This window comes from Oncorhynchus keta, chromosome 22 (assembly GCF_023373465.1).
Source record: "Oncorhynchus keta strain PuntledgeMale-10-30-2019 chromosome 22, Oket_V2, whole genome shotgun sequence".
NCBI classification, from domain to species: Eukaryota; Metazoa; Chordata; class Actinopteri; order Salmoniformes; family Salmonidae; genus Oncorhynchus; species Oncorhynchus keta.
This window is the reverse complement of record NC_068442.1, coordinates 37,240,574-37,258,185: the sequence shown is the minus strand read 5'-3', so window position 1 is coordinate 37,258,185 and position 17,612 is coordinate 37,240,574. Positions and strand designations below refer to the sequence as shown.

The following is a 17,612-nucleotide window of genomic DNA, read 5'->3' as shown; positions in this document are numbered from 1 at the left end:
CACTATTTCAATGGGCTCACCTTTTATCAGTTATGGTGTTTTTATTTAGCCATTATTTTACATGGTAAGTTGACTGAGAAAACTTTCATTTACAGCAATGACATGGGGAATAGTTGAAACACCCAATTATAAACTGGGGATGATTAGGTGAATATGATGGTACAGGGGCCAGATTGGGAATTTAGCCAGGACACCAGGGTTAACACCCATACTCTTACGATAAATGCCATGGGATCCTTAATGATCACAGAGAGTCAGGACATCTGTTTAACATCCCACCCAAAAGACAGCACCCTACACTGGGCAATGGCCCCAATCACTGCTCTGGGAAATTGGGATATGATTTTTCAGACCAGAGGAAATAGTGCCTCCTACTGGCCCTCCAACACAACTTCCAGCAGCATCTGGCCTCCCATCTAGCAATCAACCAGGACCAACCCTGCTTAGCTTCAGAAGAAAGCCAAAAATGGGACGCAGGGTGGTATGCTGCTGACTGTGTGTATGGTAGTGTTCCTTCGAATGTAAATCACTGTGTCCTTTGTTTTTTTATGTATGTAATTTTAAAGACAGACAGTAAAATCATTCAGAGCAGGTCCGTCCTCCGTCTCATCCCCTTTGAGAAGACTGACCAAAGCAGTATCATCAGCATATTTGATAAGGTGACGCCCTGGGAAACGGCTCCGGCAGCTGTCTGTATGTATAGTACTGGTGAAAGAACACTGCCCTGTGGGGTTCCATACTGAACTAATGCGCACCTCAGCGAGTGTGTTGCCAACTCGTACCTGCTGAGACCTATCAGTTAGGAAGTTGGTGATCCATGTGATAAGCATAGCATCAAGTCCGAAGTCTCCTTTCAGTCTGTCCGCGAGGACCAACCAATTGATTGTGTTAAATGCCGAGGAGAAATCTGCGAACCTGATAGGCACATGGGTTTTACTGCCCTCCAAATGCATGTACACCAGATGTAAGAGCGAGGATGGCATCATCTGTCCCTCTCTCTGACCGGTATGCAAATTGGAGGGGGTCAAGAAGGTGTCTGGTGGTGTTGATTATGTATGCCTTGATGATCTTTTCAAGAGATTTAATCAAGAGAGGGGTAAGAGTGACAGGTCTGTAATCCTTTGATGCAGATGGATGAGAGGTTTTTGGTACAGGTACATACAACAATAGCTTTTTTACATAGAGATGGAATTTCCAATGTATCCAGGGACCGCTGAAAGACAGAGCAGAAGACACCGCTCAGCTGAGTGGAACAGAGTTTCAAGACAAGACCACTTATGTCTATATACACAAATATACTCATTGTACATGTAATCAAAGGACAGTGTGTTAGACTAGTTAGAGAGTTTCTTAGGAATATTTAGGGGAACAAACATGTGTGACTGCTTCCTTATGTAGGCAGTGCAAAAAAGAACAAGGTAAAAGTAAACTGGAGTCATCATAGTTTTGGGAGGGTGAAAACAATTGATCATCATAACAATTTTTTTCTTGTTGCTAAACTTCCTGTGTATCTTGTCAGTCCTACAAGTGCTTGGTACCCTGAATTATGAAGTCATCGAAGTACTTCCGGTGCCGGAATGTCTCTAACATTTTGGAATGCTGCTGTATTTTCCTTAAACCACATAGCTAGATAACATTTTTTACAAATTAATCTGTGTGTCTTTGTGGTTCAGTGGACTCGCTGTTAATTTATTGAAGACAAACATGGATATTCCTACAGCTCCTGAGGGTTTGTATCTTTAATTTTGAATAACTAGCAATGCCAATGTGCTAGCTAACTTAGCATGCTGTGCAATTAAGCTACGCAGCTAACTTAGCTAGTTTATCCAAAGCTAGTCAGGCACATGGTTGTCGTTACTAAGCTAGAATGCTATGCTTTTTATTAGCTTTTTGATCAGTAAATTAGTATATTTATACTTAGGTTAGGGAACTATCTGGACTGTTTTGACTGATACGCCTGGCTACAGCTAGCTATAACGTTAGTCGCGCATGCGTCGATAATGTCCCTTTTGCTTGACTACTTTTCTCCCCTACACAGTTACCTTTTGCAGTACATAACTGGGGGTAATTCTGCTTTGACGTTTAGTTAGCTAACGTAACAATAAGAGACCCCTATGTACAGTATGTATGGTGTATGTGACTCACCATACAAATGTCCGTATTGTTTTCCTCCACAGACCAAGAGCTGAAAAATGTAATTGACAAACTGGCCCAGTTTGTGGCTCGAAATGGCCCTGAGTTTGAGAAGATGACAATGGAGAAACAGAAGGACAATTCCAAATTCTCTTTTCTGTTTGGAGGGGACTTCTTCGCCTATTACCGGTGCAAGCTTGCAATGGAACAACACCAGCGTATGTAGCACATATAGCTAGCTATCCATTCTTAGTCTTATCCTAGATTCAAATCAAACTGTATTTGCCACATGCGCCGAATACAACAAGTGTAGACTTTACCGTGAAATGCTTACTTACAAGCCTTTAACCAACAGTGCAGTTCAAGAAGCAGAAAATATTTACCAAGTAGGCTAAAATAAAAAGTAACACAATAACGAGGATATATTCAGGTGGCACCTGTACCGAGTCCGTGTGCAGGGGTACAGGCTTGTTGAGATAATCTGTACATGTAGGTGGGGGCGAAGTGACTGCATAGGTAACAACAAGTCTTTAGTCCATTTTGCAGCAAGTTTTGGAGCACAACCACCACAAAGTGCAGATGTTGTCGCATAACTTGTGACATCTGCTCCAATCTTTCGAGTCATTGCAGGAAGAAGACCTGTGTGTATTTCTGTCAAATTAGATATAGGGTTGTTACTATACTTTGTATCACGATACTAGGAAGTAGGCTAAGGAAGGAAACACAACATGAAGCAGACTTAATTTCTTATGGAAAGCAGTCCCAATGTTGGGGAAAAAACTGCCTTATGTTCTCAATCAGTCATTTGTTTATTTATATTTTATATATTTTACACAATTAGGTTATTTTTATTTATCCTTTATTTAACTAGGCAAGTCAGTTAAGAACAAATTCCTATTTACAATGATGGCCTAACCCAGACGACGCTGGGTCAATTGTGCTCTGCCCTATGGGACTCCCATTCACGGCCGGTTGTGATACAGCCTGGAATCGAACCAGAGTCTTTAGCACTGAGATGCAGTGTCTTAAATCGCTGCGCCACTTGGAAGCCCAAAAAAGTTAGAAAAGGATCATAGAGTAAGGTCTGCTTCACAGCGTCTGTGTTCTTTTTGCCAAGTAAAATCTTGTATCGTAGATTTGTACTATCTTGATACTAGTATTGTGACAACACCATGCAGCACCCATACTTCCTGCAGCTATGGACAACACTATTTAAATGTGTGGCTGTTTGTTTGCCAGCTGTATTATGATGTGTGGCTGTTTGTTTGCCAGCTGTATGATGATGTGTGGCTGTTTGTTTGCCAGCTGTATTATGATGTGTGGCTGTTTGTTTGCCAGCTGTATTGTAATGTGTGCTTCTCTCCACATAGATCCTACTACCCACGAATGTGAGGAGTATAAGTTGGAAGGTATTTACTGGATAGAAAAGTGCAATTCTAGTACCAACCTGCACATGTTGTATCAGCAGTGATTCAAAGGCTTTGTTTTTGTATTGCGTTTAATGTGTTGATATTTTTCAATCATGATGATTTTGAGATAGGGGGGATACCCTTACTGCTGGTGTTCATCTAAAAATACTTATATTTTAGTTGTTATCTAAACATTGTATTTTTGATGTTTCAACCACAATTCAAGTTTGTACTTTGCGATGCCTATGTATGTCAGTTTTTAGAGAAAGTTCTTGTTCTTGATATTCTTAATGCTTTTTGAGATCATTTTTGTCTGTCGCTTGTGATTGTTTCAATGCTGCTGCAAAGTTTTTGTGACTTAATAATCCACACACTCCTGTTTTTTATTTCAGTTTCGAAGGTGCTGCAAAACGCTTTACATGTTTTTCAATATCAACTTTGAAGTATAAAGGAATTTAGTTAAATGAAGATGAGAACATTCCTTGACATTGCATGAAGATAGTTGCATGTCAAAATTGTATTATTCTGGTACTGGCTTAGCTTTTCCAGAATTTCATTCAATTATGAATTACATTTTTTTAGGCCACATAGACGTCTGCCTGTGCAAATGACAAAAGGCATCACTACTACAATGTTCCTTATCATGTTTGTCTTTTATTAGATATTTTGACCTTGTTTTGCAGATCTTTATACCCCATCTGGTACGGAAGTCCTAGACGTCCCTCCACCAATCGCCATCCTGGCCCCGCCCCCCATCGCCCCTGCCACGCCATCTCTAGATGAGCTCATCCAGCAGAGCCAATGGAACCTGCAGCAGCAAGAACAGCAGCTGCTCACTCTCAGACAGGTACGGGTCACCTTACCCCAGGGTCGTTGAGTCCTCTAGACCATAATTAGTTGAATCAGTTGTGTTAGTGCGGGGCTGGAGAAAATGCCTGCATACACTGGCCCTCCATGGTGCAGACTGACCAACGTTACCATATCTTATATTCTCTGGTCATAAAATGTATGAGACCGAGTACATGAAGTTTCAAAGCAAATACATTTGACAGCTGTTGTTTTTCCTAATGTCCAAAACTGGTTGTCGTTTGATTCCAGGAGCAAGTGACTGCGGCTATAGCTCTGGCCATGGAGCAGCAGACTCAGAAGCTGCTGGCGGAGACTCAGCAGGACATATCTGAATTTGACAACCTGCTGCAGCCCATCATTGACACCTGCACTAAAGACGCCATCTCGGTAGGTTCATGACACCAGGTTAACACAACATGAGCAGGAGAAGGGTCTGGTATGTTTAGTCAGTGGTATGTTTCTCTCTGGTTCCTCCCAGGCTGGTAAGAACTGGATGTTCAACAACGCCAAGGGTCCACTGCACTGTGAGCTGATGTGCTCACACCTCCGGAACCGCATCACAGCCGACACAGCTCACTTCGAACTCCGCCTACACCTCATCTATCTCACCAATGATGTCCTCCATCACTGGTAAAAGCATGGTGGAAATGAGGCTTTGTTTTTATCCTCATAATGCACTTTTTTCATTATGTGAGTGTCAATCTATGTGCATTTTAAACTGATAAAATACACCTGTTATAGATAATGTTAGTAATTATGTCATGCATTGTATTCATGGTTAATTACATGATACTTGTATTGTGTACCACCAGTCAGAGGAAGCAGCAGAGGGACCTGCTAGCAGCGCTACAGAAGGTGGTGGTGCCCATCTACTGCACCAGCTTCTTGGCTGTAGAGGAGGACAAGCAGCAGAAGATCACACGTGTCAGTGAGCTTCCTGTTCAATGTAGACATTGCGCCATATAGATGTTACCTGTGGTTGAATGACACCCTTTATTTTCCTGTTTCTCTCACAGCTTCTACAACTCTGGGAAAAGAATGGCTACTTCGACGGGGTGACAATCCAGCAGTTACAGAGTCCAGCTGTGGGCCTGGGCCAGTATCAGGTGAGGACTGAGGCTCGTGGCCTAGTAAAGTCAAATACTGCAAGTTGGCTGACAGTTAAAAGCCTTGGACTTAGAAGTCAACCACATACAGTGGGGCAAAAAAGTATTTAGTCAGCCACCAATTGTGCAAGTTCTCCCACTTAAAAAGATGAGGCCTGTAATTTATCATAGGTACACTTCAACTATGACAGACAAAATGAGAAAAAAAAATCAGAAAATCACATTGTAGGATTTTTAATTAATTTATTTGCAAATTATGGTGGAAAATAAGTATTTGGTCATCTACAAACAAGCAAGATATCTGGCTCTCACAGACCTGTAACTTCTTCTTTAAGAGGTTCCTCTGTCCTCCACTCGTTACCTGTATTAATGGCACCTGTTTGAACTTGTTATCAGTATAAAAGACCTTTCACAACCTCAAACAGTCACACTCCAAACTCTACTATGGCCAAGACAAAAGAGCTGTCAAAGGACACCAGAAACAAAATTGTAGACTTGCACCAGGCTGGGAATACTGAATCTGCAAAAGGTAAGCAGCTTGGTTTGAAGAAATCAACTGTGGGAGCAATTATTAGGAAATGGAAGACATACAAGACCACTGATAATCTCCCTCGATCTGGGGCTCCACGCAAGATCTCACCCCGTGGGGTTAAAATGATCACAAGAACGGTGAGCAAAAATACCAGAACCACACAGGGGGACCTAGTGAATGACCTGCAGAGAGCTGGGACCAAAGTAACAGATGCCTACTATCAGTAACACACTACGCCGCCAGGGACTCAAATCCTGCAGTGCCAGACGTGTCCCCCTGCTTAAGCCAGTACATGTCCAGGCCCGTCTGAAGTTTGCTAGAGCATTTGGATGATCCAGAAGAAGATTGGGAGAATGTCATATGGTCAGATGAAACAAAAATATAATTTTTTGGTAAAAACTCAACTCGTCGTGTTTGGAGGACAAAGAATCCTGAGTTGCATCCAAAGAACACCATACTTACTGTGAAGCATGGGGGTGGAAACATCATGCTTTGGGGCTGCTTTTCTGCAAAGGGACCAGGACGACTGATCCGTGTAAAGGAAAGAATGAATGGGGCCATGTATCGTGAGATTTTGAGTGAAAACCTCCTTCCATCAGCAAGGGCATTGAAACATGAAACGTGGCTGGGTCTTTCAGCATGACAATGGTCCCAAACACACCGCCCGGGCAACGAAGGAGTGGCTTCGTAAGAAGCATTTCAAGGTCCTGGAGTGGCCTAGCCAGTCTCCAGATCTCAACCCCAGAAAATCTTTGGAGGGAGTTGAAAGTCCATGTTGCCCAGCAACCGCCCCAAAACATCACTGCTCTAGAGGAGATCTGCATGGAGGAATGGGCCAAAATACCAGCAAAAGTGTGAAGACTTACAGAAAACATTTGAACTCTGTCATTGCCAACAAAGGGTATATGACAAAGTATTGAGATAAACTTTTGTTATTGACCAAATACTTATTTTCCACCATAATTTGCAAATAAATTCATTAAAAATCCTACAATGTGATTTTCTGGATTTTTTTTCTCATTTTGTCTGTCATAGTTGAAGTGTACCTATGATGAAACTTATAGGCCTCATCTTTTTAAGTGGGAGAACTTGCACAATTGGTGGCTGACTAAATACTTTTTTTGCCCCACTGTATATGTATCCTGCCCTATGCCGCACAAGAAGGTCCATCAAAATAGTAAACATTTACAGCGTATTGGTTTAATTTTAATTATTTTATTCACTCCAGCCAGGATATTCACCCCTAGTGTTGTCTGCAGCACTAACAATGCCATCTTCCTGCTCATCTCCTCTCTCTCTCTCCCAGGCCTCTCTGATCACAGAGTACGCTGCGGTGGTACAGCCCATTCAGCTGGCCTTCCAGCAACAGATCCAGACCCTGAAGACGCAGCATGAGGAGTTTGTGGCCAACCTGGCGGTTCAGCAGCAGCAGACTGCAGCAGCAGTGAGCCAGCTAGCTGCAGCAGAGCCTGACATTAAGGCAGTCACCACTCAGCCTGGTGAGAGGGTAGAGAGAGAAGAACATACTCGTACACACATGCATAAACACACATTCTCATGCATGCACACACAGTGGTGGTAAAAGTAAACATACCTTGATAGAAAATGAGTCAAAAGTGAAAGTCACCCAGTAAAATACTACTTGCGTAAAAGTATTTGGTTTTAAATATACTTAAGTATCAAAAGTATAAAATATTCCTTATGTCAAGCAAACCAGACAGCACAATTCTTGTTTTTTTTTAAATATTTATGGTTAGCCATGGGCACACTCCAACACTCAGACATCATTTACAAATACAGCTTTTGTCTTTAATGAATCTGCCAAATCAGGGGCAGTGAGGAGGACCAAGGATGTTCTCTTGATAAGTGTGTGAATTGGACCATTTCCCTGTGCTTCTAAGCATTCAGAATGTAGTGCATACTTTTGGGTGTCAAGGAAAATGTATGTAGTAAAAAGTACATTTTCTTTCGGAATGTAGTAAAGTAAAAGTTGTCAAAAATAGTACAGACACTCAATAAAACTACTGAAGTAGTACTTTAAAGTATTTTTAGTTAAGTCATTTACACCACTTCTCTCACACAAAAACACACCAGGCACTTCGTTATCAAATCAAATGTATTTATATAGCCCTTCGTACATCAGCTGATATCTCAAAGTGCTGTACAGAAACCCAGCCTAAAACCCCAAACAGCAAGCAATGCAGTTGTAGAAGCACGGTGGCTAGGAAAAACTCTCTAGAAAGGCCAAAACCTAGGAAGAAACCGAGAGGAACCAGGCTATGTGGGGTGGCCAGTCCTCTTCTGGCTGTGCCGGGTGGAGATTATAACAGAACATGGCCAAGATGTTCAAATGTTCATAAATGACCAGCATGGTCGAATAATAATGAGTTATGTTGAGGGTATTGTTAGCAAAACAGCACCGTAGAGAAGTGGGTGAAAGATTTGATTTGACTTTTAGGCTGTTTCTTGTGTACACACAGACCCAAGCACTTCAGGATTTTGTTTACATGTTGATTATGGGTAGATTCTTCATCTGCCATATTTACCCTTTAACCAAATATCCTTCTGACTGTCTTGTGGTGTCAAAGGCATTTCATTGTACTTGTGCATGTGACAAAACTTAACCACAGGAGAGGTGAAGTCGTCCATGTCTGGCCCTCCTGGTGATTATGACGGCGCCCAGTCCAGATCGGACCCCGGTGCCAACAGTGGCCACTCTGATAACGCCTCCTCTAAACCCTGGTTCGACCCACAACACATGTCTGGAGGCTGGAACCCCAATCAGCCAGTAAGCTGCTCTCCTAATTTGTTTGTGTGTAGTGTGACTTTTCCCTTATTATGTAAAACTATAAGGAATAGTCTGTGTGGATATACTTACAGGTTTATTGTTATCGTAGAGTTGAACAGAATGACTGATGTTCCTATCTATTGAATCAGTCCCATGATAGCAAACTGTTGAGTTGATGAGTGAGTGGTGGTGAAGGTACAGTAACATGGAAGATGAAACTCCGTCGAAACACCAGTTTTATTTTTGTCCCCTCTCAGCCTCCGTTCGACCCCACCCAGGCTCCCCCACCCTGCCCCCCCTGGAACAGCCACGAGGGCATCTGGAACGAGCAGAGGGGGGACCCCAGCTGGAGCGGAGGCCCTCCAAGGGGGGAGGGGGGTCCCTGGAGCGGAGGGGGAGGACAGAATGAGCCCCCTCCCAACTGGAGCGGTCAGTACGACCAGCCCCCCTGGAGCAACCAGGGACCTGACCAGCCCCCCTGGGGCCAGAGAGAGCACCCCTTCCCCCACATGCAGAGGCCCCCCCACTTCAGAGGGCCCTTCACGCCCCACCAGCCGGGTCCCCCTCCCTTTAACCAGCCGCCCCCGCCTCCCCACAACTTCGGTCGGTTCCCGCCGCGCTACATGCAGGATGACTTTCCACCCAGGCACCATTTTGAAAGGCCTCCCTACCCTCCACACCGCTTTGACTACCCACAGGGGGACTTCCCTGGAGGTAAGAATCCAGGACAGGTCCCACCATGGGAGCTCAATATTCAGTTTTTTCTATGTATATGAGCACCTCTCTGGTTTAGATCCCTGACCACCATCACGTAGCGATTTACATCAGTAACTGAAAGTACTGGCTGCAACATGTAATTTAACTGAGTATCTCCCCATGCCCCTGCGTGTTGACCAAGACATGGGCCCTCCGCACCACCACCCTAGCCAGAGGATCCCTCCTCCGGGTATGGGGGGAGGAGAGCACCCTCCCTGGGGGGGTAACCAGCACCCAGACTTCGGCCCCCCATCCCACGGCTTCAACGGCCAGTCCCCCCACATGAGACAGCGTCCGGCCCCGGCTCACGTCAACCAGGATGACCCCAGCCTGGTCCCCAACGTCCCCTACTTTGACCTGCCCGCCGGACTCATGGCCCCTCTAGTCAAAGTGAGTAGAAAGGGATGAAGATGTCTATATCTTTTCAAGGATACATTTTTTTTCCACAGCTCACTATGGAGATGCATATATTTCTTGACCACAGTGGTCTAAACAGTTGTGTTCTCTACCTGTTTATGTGCATTAGCTGGAAGACCATGACTACAAAGCACTGGATCCTAAAGACATCCGTCTGCCTCCCCCAATGCCCCCCAGTGAACGCCTGCTAGCTGCTGTGGAGGCCTTCTACAGCCCCCCCTCCCATGACGGACCCAGGAACAGGTAAAACGTAAACATTTTCACTTTATGTGATCAATGCAATATGTGCTCTATTGATTGCAATGTGTTTGTCAGTGAGGGCTGGGAACAGAACGGCCTGTATGAGTTCTTCAGAGCCAAGATGAGAGCCAGGAGGCGAAAGGGCCAGGAGAAACACAACAGGTGAGACCGTCTGCCTGCTGACCAGCCTTATGTCTCACACGCGCATCTGTAGTATAAGGAGACGTTGGGTGTCTATTAACATAAAATAAATGTGCCTTTTGAAATCAGCAGGTAAATACAAATGCTTTGTAAGTCTGTATTTTTTCCCATCTGTGTCACAGGAGCCTGCTGATGGGAGGACGGCTCAAAATAATGGCTGGAGAATGGCGTGAATAGAATGGTATCAAACCCATCGAAAACCATGTTTGTGTTCGATGCCATAGCATTTATTCCGTTCCAGCCATTATTATTGGCCCGTCCTCCCCAATTAATGTGCCGCTGGCCGCTTGTGGTAAGTGTAAAAACTGTATGAGGGGTGAGTGTGTTAACAATGTGGTTTCTCTGTCTCTCCCAGTGCACACGGTAGTCGTTCACACAGCCGTTCTCATAGTCAGGGTCGCTCCTCGTCTGAATCCAGCTCAAGATCCTCCAAGTCCTCCCGCTCCTCCTCCCGGTCCCGATCTCGCTCATACTCCCGATCTCGCTCCAGGTACGCACAGATAGGATTCTTCCTGATTTTTAACAGGAATTCTTGACCTCTGAAATTCAAATTTTGTTAGATGATAGTTGATGTCTAATTGCACCACCAACATGACAGACCGTTAAGGAGACATTGATGCTTATGACTTTTTGTCTTTCACCTCCACAGGAGCGTGAGCCGATCCAGGTCGTCCCGCAGTCGCTCTCGTTCTAGGTCTCGCTCCAGATCTCGCTCTCCTGACAAGAGACGGCAAGAGAGGCCTGCCCCAGCCTCTGCCCCAGCCTCTGCCCCAGCCTCTGCCCCAGCCTCTGTCCCAGCCTCTGTCCCTCCCTCTGCCTCCCAGAAGTCCCGTAGCCCCTCTCCTCCGTAAGTCCCTCATCTCCGCATGCACTGTATTCTGCTGTCCACACAGTCTATTCCCTCTGACATATTGCTTGTATATCTGTGTATATAATAGGGCTAGATTTTTTGGGAAGGTAGAGACCAAATAGTAACTGCGCCATTGGGATAATCGAGGCCGTCACATTGAAAAGTTAAAGCAGAGCATTGAAGGCTGTAGATCAGGGTTCCTCAACCCTCTCCTTTGGGCCCCACTCACACATTTCACATTTTTGTTTTAACCCTAAACTGGCACACCTGATTCAGTCAACTAATCATCAAGCCTTTGACTAATTGTTAAGGGTTAAAACAAAAATGTGAAACATCTGAGGGGTCCCGGGGAGAGTGTTGGGAACCCTGCTGTAGATTTAGTCTTTACTGAATGTATCTCCACAGAGCTACGTCTGGTCTGGGCGCAGCCCCCTCGGTCCTGCCTCCAGACAGCAGGCTGGGAGAGGAGAACAAGGGCCATCAGCTGCTCATGAAAATGGGCTGGAGTGGTTCTGGGGGGCTTGGAGCAAAGGAGCAGGGCATCCAGGACCCCATCAAGGGGGGAGAACTCCGGGACAAGTGGGACCAGTATAAAGGAGTGGGGGTGTCTCTGGATGACCCTTATGAGAACTACCGCAGGAACAAGAGCTACAACTTTGTAGCTCGCATGAAAGCAAGGGAGGAAGGTAGGTGTTTTTTATTAAAAAACTGTTGCAATGAAATCCTGATGTAGTGGATAGGTATATTTTTTTTTAGGTGATATGACAAACTAAAATATAACAAGGTCTTCTTTATTTCAGTGAATCGGGAACCACAAGAGCCCCCTCCCACTGAATAATGTGCATCGTAAAGCAAACAAACCTAACCCAGAACGTACCTCTTCAGTCAGTTTTTTGTACAGAATAATGTTCTTATAGTATGTTTCAATCTGTTTGAAAAATCCTCACATTACCAGAAGGTTTTGAATGGTTTTTTTTTGTGATACTCATTCATTTATTTTCTTATGTTCCAGTGTTTGATGACTTGGAAATGGATATAAAGTATTGTTGCTCTTTTGTAAGAAAAATAAAATACGTTTTTGGAATTCACCCACTGATGTAATGTCAAATGTGAATCAAAATGACCCTCTAACCACACGCTGTAAAGATTAATGTTTTCATTTGTTTGAATAAATGCACTGTTAGTCTCCGCTCGAACTTAAATGTACACTGTAAATAAGACAAATGGTCCCTTCAGAATCAAGCATCAAAGATGGTCCATTTAATATCAAGATTTTTAAAAAAAAAACATGATTCCAGTTCTTAAACTTTTTATTGAACAGCATTACATGTCCTCATTGATCTGAATATAAAAGCGGTACATTCTTTTGAACATGACACTCAGTAAATTATCTTGTCATAAGGATGTCCTGATCTGTAGGTCAGTCTCACATGCACCAACTAATACATTTCATTACAAAAATGATCTGGTATAAAATGTTTTAATAGTACCATGTAAAGTGTCCATACATTTCCAGCGCTGAGTGCAGTCAAGGCAGCTCCTGGTTGTCAGATATAGTGATACTCTCTCATTTCCTGAAGAACCTCCTCCAAGGCCTCTTCCATGGTCAGCTGGGGAGACTTGTGACAGCGAATGAACTATAACAAAGATCGCACAGGTTGATTGAATCCCACTACAACTAAGGAAAAGTTGAACAAAATCTGAAAATACCAATCTTTGTCTTGGATTATGACTACAACTGGACAGTGTAAGAAGTGTGAAAACCACAGTTACGCTTGTTTACACGGTCGGAACGCAATCATGATTACAATAAGACACGAGCCAGCGTGAGATATGAGTCGGAAAACATCTTGATTCAGGGATGGGATATGCCACTGTACTTCACATTGGACGTTTATCCTCACTGCTACATTGAATATTGAAATACTGCTAGTTACCAGTAACCACAGCAGCTATTATGGAATGGTAGGGTCGCTATCTTCTGGCCAAAGCAAATATTTAACAATGGTTGAGAGCCCCTCATAAGAGGATAGGTATCAATGGGGGGGTGTTTGACTCAATTATACATTCAGTACTCTGTAAATGTGTAGGAATTAATTTAGGATTGGGCAATAGAGTAGCCTACCTCCTTGGTGTCCTCCAGAGTGGTGTAGGTGTAGTCTGCAGGGCCCAGGGACTGCAGCAAGGAGGAGTGGAGGTGGCGACTGGTCTGGACAAAGTGTTTGGTGAGGGCCAGCTGCTGCCTCAGCATGTCGTTAAGGACAAACACAGCAGGGCTGTACGCACTGAGGGCTTGGGAGGAGGTAGACACAATATAGGTGTGGTCAGTAGGTTGAAGACCTGAACCTTTCCTGTAGATAAGAGATTAGGCCTCAGGCATTGTTAACGATGGTGACAATGAGGTGGGTGAAACAATGCGTCGACTAGCATGAGTGAGAATTTGTCACTGAACTGTGGCTGTAAGGACATACCCTCCACAGCCTCTGCACTGACGGTGTGACTTGCAACAGGGGTTGGATCCACGTAGGCCATCCCCACCGCTGGACCCAGGGCGGCCATACCTACACAGACTGACAGTTATGTAAGGAAAGGTATGACGGACAAGTAGCCATTACTACATTACACTGACTAAAATGGCAATATTGTTTTTGCTGTTACAAATATTACTGCAGTTAGTTAGTGGACAAACCGGAGGACCAGGTGTAGGCCAGTCCGTCTGCTTGGGTCTGCACCGCAGCCTCTCTCACGCCCCTTCTGCTGGGCGAGCGTCTTTTCCACACACTAGACGGCGTGATGGTGTCAGCCACAGAGGGGGAGCGAGATGGTGATCGGGAATAGGAACCCTTGCTGCTTCTGCCAGTGAATGAATCAGCGGTTCTACTGTAGTCTGTGTGGGTGACGTGACTGTCTCCCTCCGAGACACTGGAGTACTTGTCTTGCCGGGATGTGTCCGAGACGATGTAGTTCCTGACCTCCGACATGTCCTTGTCCCCGTATCCCAGGTGCTCAGAGATCTCACTCACCCTACTCCTGTCTGTCTCAGTCCTGATCTCACTCTCAAAGTCACTCTCATAGTCCTTCCTGGGCTCCTCTGATGGGATCTGCTCCTCACTGGAAACTTCCTCCATAAATGATCTAGCGGCAGGGTCCTTGACCGCTGTGGTTTCTTTCTGGAAAACAAAACAAAAAATCATGCATCTACTTACTAAATATAAAAGAGTGCAAAACATTAAGTATTTTCATAATTAAAACAAAGTAGGGGATCTGTGCTTCAACACTATCAGGCCCTGTACAGAGCGCTGTAACTCTGCGAGCCTTTTCCTGTGTGGCTGGCTGCCATTATTACCAACCTTATTCATTTTTTTGTTCTCAGACACTCCAAGCGTGATAACCGGTGCCAGGTCGTCCAGTGACATAATGTTAAGTTTGAATTCTGTAGAGAAAACATGACTTAATAAATCAACAGAATTTTGTAAATTATATTAAAGCGCTCTCGATCACTGTTTAGCCTTCACACTCAAAACAATATAGAAAAACACTACTAATTTCTATATTGCTTTTCACTACAACTCAGACTACAGATATTTAACACATGACATCTTACCATCAGAGACCCCACTTTTCTCACTGATGGCATCGTCAGAGGGCAGGTCCTCAGGGTAGAGTTCCACCAGGGAGCCCAAGGCCTCAGGGAAGAGCTCCTCCAGGGAGCGCACCTCGCTGAGGGCTGACACTGAGGACCGGGAGCACCTGAGGTGTCTGGCCCGGGGGGAGCCCTGTCTGCCTGGGGCGGGAGTGTTGGGGGGAGAGGGCGATGGAGAGAGGACAGCTGAGGCACTGCGGATGGAGAGAGAAGGGCTATGCTGTGCCAGGCCTCGGCTGGAGAAGCGATTGGGGGACCCGAGTCGTTGAGGAAAGGGTGGGGAGCGGGACAATGCTCTGACTGAGGATAGCCAGTCGACCAGTGGGGGTGAGGGTGAAACCTTTTGGCTTCTTTTGACGAAGGACTGTGGAATACAAGCAAAAGGAGAGATGGTGGTTAGTTTGCACATTGCTGGTGCTAAATTGCTATTAATACATAATACCACTCTTAGTAAGGCCGTGAGGTACCTTTCTAGTTGTCTGTGAGGACACTCTTGCTTCTTTGTGCAGGCTATCCTCTGACAACTCAAAAGAGCCTCCCAGGAGCTTCCTCATATCCTCCTCATCACTGTCCAGAGTCACACCTCGACTGGCCACTGGAGGAGTAGGGGCTTTGAAACCACCCAATGGCATGAGATCCAGATCTGGGCCTTTCTCCTTGGGAACTACAGCAGCTGTAGGTGATGCATTCACTGACTTCTTCAGGAAGCGTTTTCCCTTCATGCTGAGGTCACTGCTGGACTGGTCAGATAGGGTTAGGGGCGTCTCCCTCTCCTGGGGGGCTGGTGGTGTACTCCTATTAGACAGTGCTGGTCGATCCCTGGCTTGTTGCCGGTTTCGGATGCGGTTCTCTATGAGGGCCAGTCGGCTCAGGGCCGCGCTCTGTGAGCTCCTCTGGCATGTGGTCACATATTTGGGCTCGACCGGCTGTGTCTGGGTCCTGCTCTGGGCTGGAGGTTGGCTGGTAGCAGGTGGAGGGGCTTTCTTGATGAACCTGCTCCCCCAACCAGCCCCAACGCTCTCTGGTGGTGGGTCGTCCTCTAAGGATAATGATAGGTCGCTCAGGTCCTGGAGTGGGGTTTGTCTGGCTTGTGAGGTGTTTCTCCTATTGGCAATGGTGTCCACATATCCCTGGGGAGAAAATTGCAATAGAAATGCAAAACATTCTGTGAATACTTTGCACTCACCATTCTTGCAGTTCTGGGCAGCTTAGCTAATGAACAACCATTGGGTGTAAGGTATAAAATAAAGTAACTTGAACTTACTGGATCTCCATGGGTTTTAACTGTTCCTTTGGCCACATAACACTCTGGGTTATCCTTCGAGTCAGCAGTGTTTTTGGTAATTCTCCTCTCTGAGAGCTGTGCCTGTGCTCTTTCCAGAGCTGAATTCATGCCACAACGATTCCACATTCTATCTATTAGCTTGTTAGAAACACATTCAAATGAATGTTAGATTAGCTGTTCAACAATTGGATATTTGCAAAACATCTGCGTTGTCATTTTTGATCATATGAAATAGAAAAATAAATGCAGGAATTCAACAAAAAAAAAACAGCAAAGCTATGTTCATCATAAGTAGTTCTAAGCTGTTTTAAAAAACACAGTGACCTACATTTACACGGGGCTGCCAGCAAGAATATATCTGCTTTGCAGTCGTGTACAAAACAAGTAGACGAATGCATACGACGTATGCATTTGATTAGATGTGTCCGTTTTCAAATTAAAATTGTAGCAACAACATGACCATGGATCGATCAGCCACGATCGCTACAATGTATCCAACGTTTCACTGTAAACAGCGTCCCTCGTATCCATGGGACTAATCGCAGTTTACTCACATGACATCATTTAAACGCGCCATTCTACGGAAAGCTAAGAGGCACGGGCTTTCAGGGTATGTCATGCAATATCCATATTTTATTGTTATTGCATTAAACGAGGCATTTGGTAAGCCTAGTGGATGTGTGTGTCAACATTGGAGGGACGTTTATTTTGCTATGTAACTGTGTAGAAAGGTGCATTTAGACATTTGAATAGCCCACTTGGTTCTCAGAATAGGTGAACATGTTTTTCACAATTTTACAAACCTATCCACAACATAAAATAAACTCAATTGTTTCCCTCTCGTCCCCTATTATCGCTGCTCTTACAAATTCAGAGAAATTATTGAAAATATGGCCCACTCGGTGTTGAAGAGGTTGCCTCTAAACTCTGGTTCAGAGTCAGATATTTTTTATCCCCCATGCCGTTAAATCTAGGGTTTGGGTTTGGGCAATCTGATCCTAGACCTCGAGCCAATGTGTAAACAAAGATGATGGATATACTGATAAGATGCTTCTCTCCCCCCTAATAGTGGCAGTTGTTGTCCACAAAACAGCATAGCGGGCTGCTTTGTGGACAACAAAGCTCCCGCCTATCCTTTCTTTGGATCGGTGGATACAATTCAATTCAAGGGGCTTTATTGGCATGGGAAACATGTGTTAACATTGCCAAAGCAAGTGAGGTAGATAACATACAAAAATGAAATAAAAAATATAAATTAACAGTAAACATTACACATAGAAGTTTCAAAACAATAAAGACATTACAAATGTCATTATGTGTATATATACAGTGTTGTAACCATGTACAAATTGTTAAAGTACACGAGGGAAAATAAATAAGCATAAAAATGGGTTGTATTTACA

At 44.6% G+C, this 17,612-nt stretch overlaps 2 protein-coding genes across 6 annotated transcripts; one reads left to right on the top strand and one right to left on the bottom strand.

Moving 5' to 3' along the window:
* The first annotated feature begins 1,540 nt into the window (after positions 1-1,540).
* Positions 1,541-12,369, top strand: LOC118401406 (calcium homeostasis endoplasmic reticulum protein-like). 2 transcript variants are annotated; one of them, XM_035798884.2, is made up of 18 exons: positions 1,541-1,729; positions 2,178-2,351; positions 3,504-3,542; positions 4,226-4,389; positions 4,641-4,778; positions 4,870-5,021; positions 5,204-5,315; positions 5,408-5,497; positions 7,336-7,528; positions 8,660-8,817; positions 9,075-9,531; positions 9,716-9,963; positions 10,100-10,233; positions 10,306-10,392; positions 10,787-10,921; positions 11,081-11,278; positions 11,687-11,967; positions 12,082-12,369. In XM_035798884.2, the coding sequence occupies exons 1-18, from the start codon at positions 1,705-1,707 to the stop codon at positions 12,117-12,119; spliced, it is 2,823 nt and encodes a 940-aa protein (XP_035654777.1). In that variant the 5' UTR covers positions 1,541-1,704; the 3' UTR covers positions 12,120-12,369. The 2 variants fall into 2 exon arrangements, with proteins under 2 accessions (XP_035654777.1, XP_052331092.1); XM_052475132.1 differs by lacking the exon at positions 3,504-3,542.
* Positions 12,251-17,136, bottom strand: c22h19orf44 (chromosome 22 C19orf44 homolog). Of its 4 annotated transcripts, XM_035798887.2 has the most exons (9): positions 16,538-17,136; positions 16,189-16,347; positions 15,392-16,054; positions 14,886-15,288; positions 14,632-14,714; positions 13,971-14,451; positions 13,753-13,851; positions 13,407-13,573; positions 12,251-12,918 (listed from the first exon to the last, which is right to left on the bottom strand). In XM_035798887.2, the coding sequence occupies exons 2-9, from the start codon at positions 16,333-16,335 to the stop codon at positions 12,829-12,831; spliced, it is 2,133 nt and encodes a 710-aa protein (XP_035654780.1). In that variant the 5' UTR covers positions 16,336-16,347; positions 16,538-17,136; the 3' UTR covers positions 12,251-12,828. The 4 variants fall into 4 exon arrangements, 2 of the variants coding, with proteins under 2 accessions (XP_035654780.1, XP_035654781.1); XR_004829257.2 differs by having other exon boundaries at positions 13,407-13,632; positions 16,189-17,136; XR_004829258.2 differs by having other exon boundaries at positions 13,407-13,632; positions 13,753-13,842; positions 16,189-17,136.
* Positions 17,137-17,612: the final 476 nt, after the last annotated feature.

Bases quoted from the DNA above. Each gene is read 5' to 3' on its own strand.
- c22h19orf44 (XM_035798887.2), bottom strand. From the start codon at position 16,335: ATGTGGAATCGTTGTGGCATGAATTCAGCTCTGGAAAGAGCACAGGCA. The intron at 14,452-14,631 runs GTTGGTAATAAT...TTTGTTTTCCAG, and splicing joins AGAACAAAAAAATGAATAAG to AAAGAAACCACAGCGGTCAA. The intron at 13,574-13,752 runs GTATGTCCTTAC...CCTCCTCCCAAG, and splicing joins CAGTGCAGAGGCTGTGGAGG to CCCTCAGTGCGTACAGCCCT.
- LOC118401406 (XM_035798884.2), top strand. From the start codon at position 1,705: ATGGATATTCCTACAGCTCCTGAGG. The intron at 4,390-4,640 runs GTACGGGTCACC...GTTTGATTCCAG, and splicing joins AGCTGCTCACTCTCAGACAG to GAGCAAGTGACTGCGGCTAT. The intron at 7,529-8,659 runs GTGAGAGGGTAG...ACTTAACCACAG, and splicing joins GGCAGTCACCACTCAGCCTG to GAGAGGTGAAGTCGTCCATG.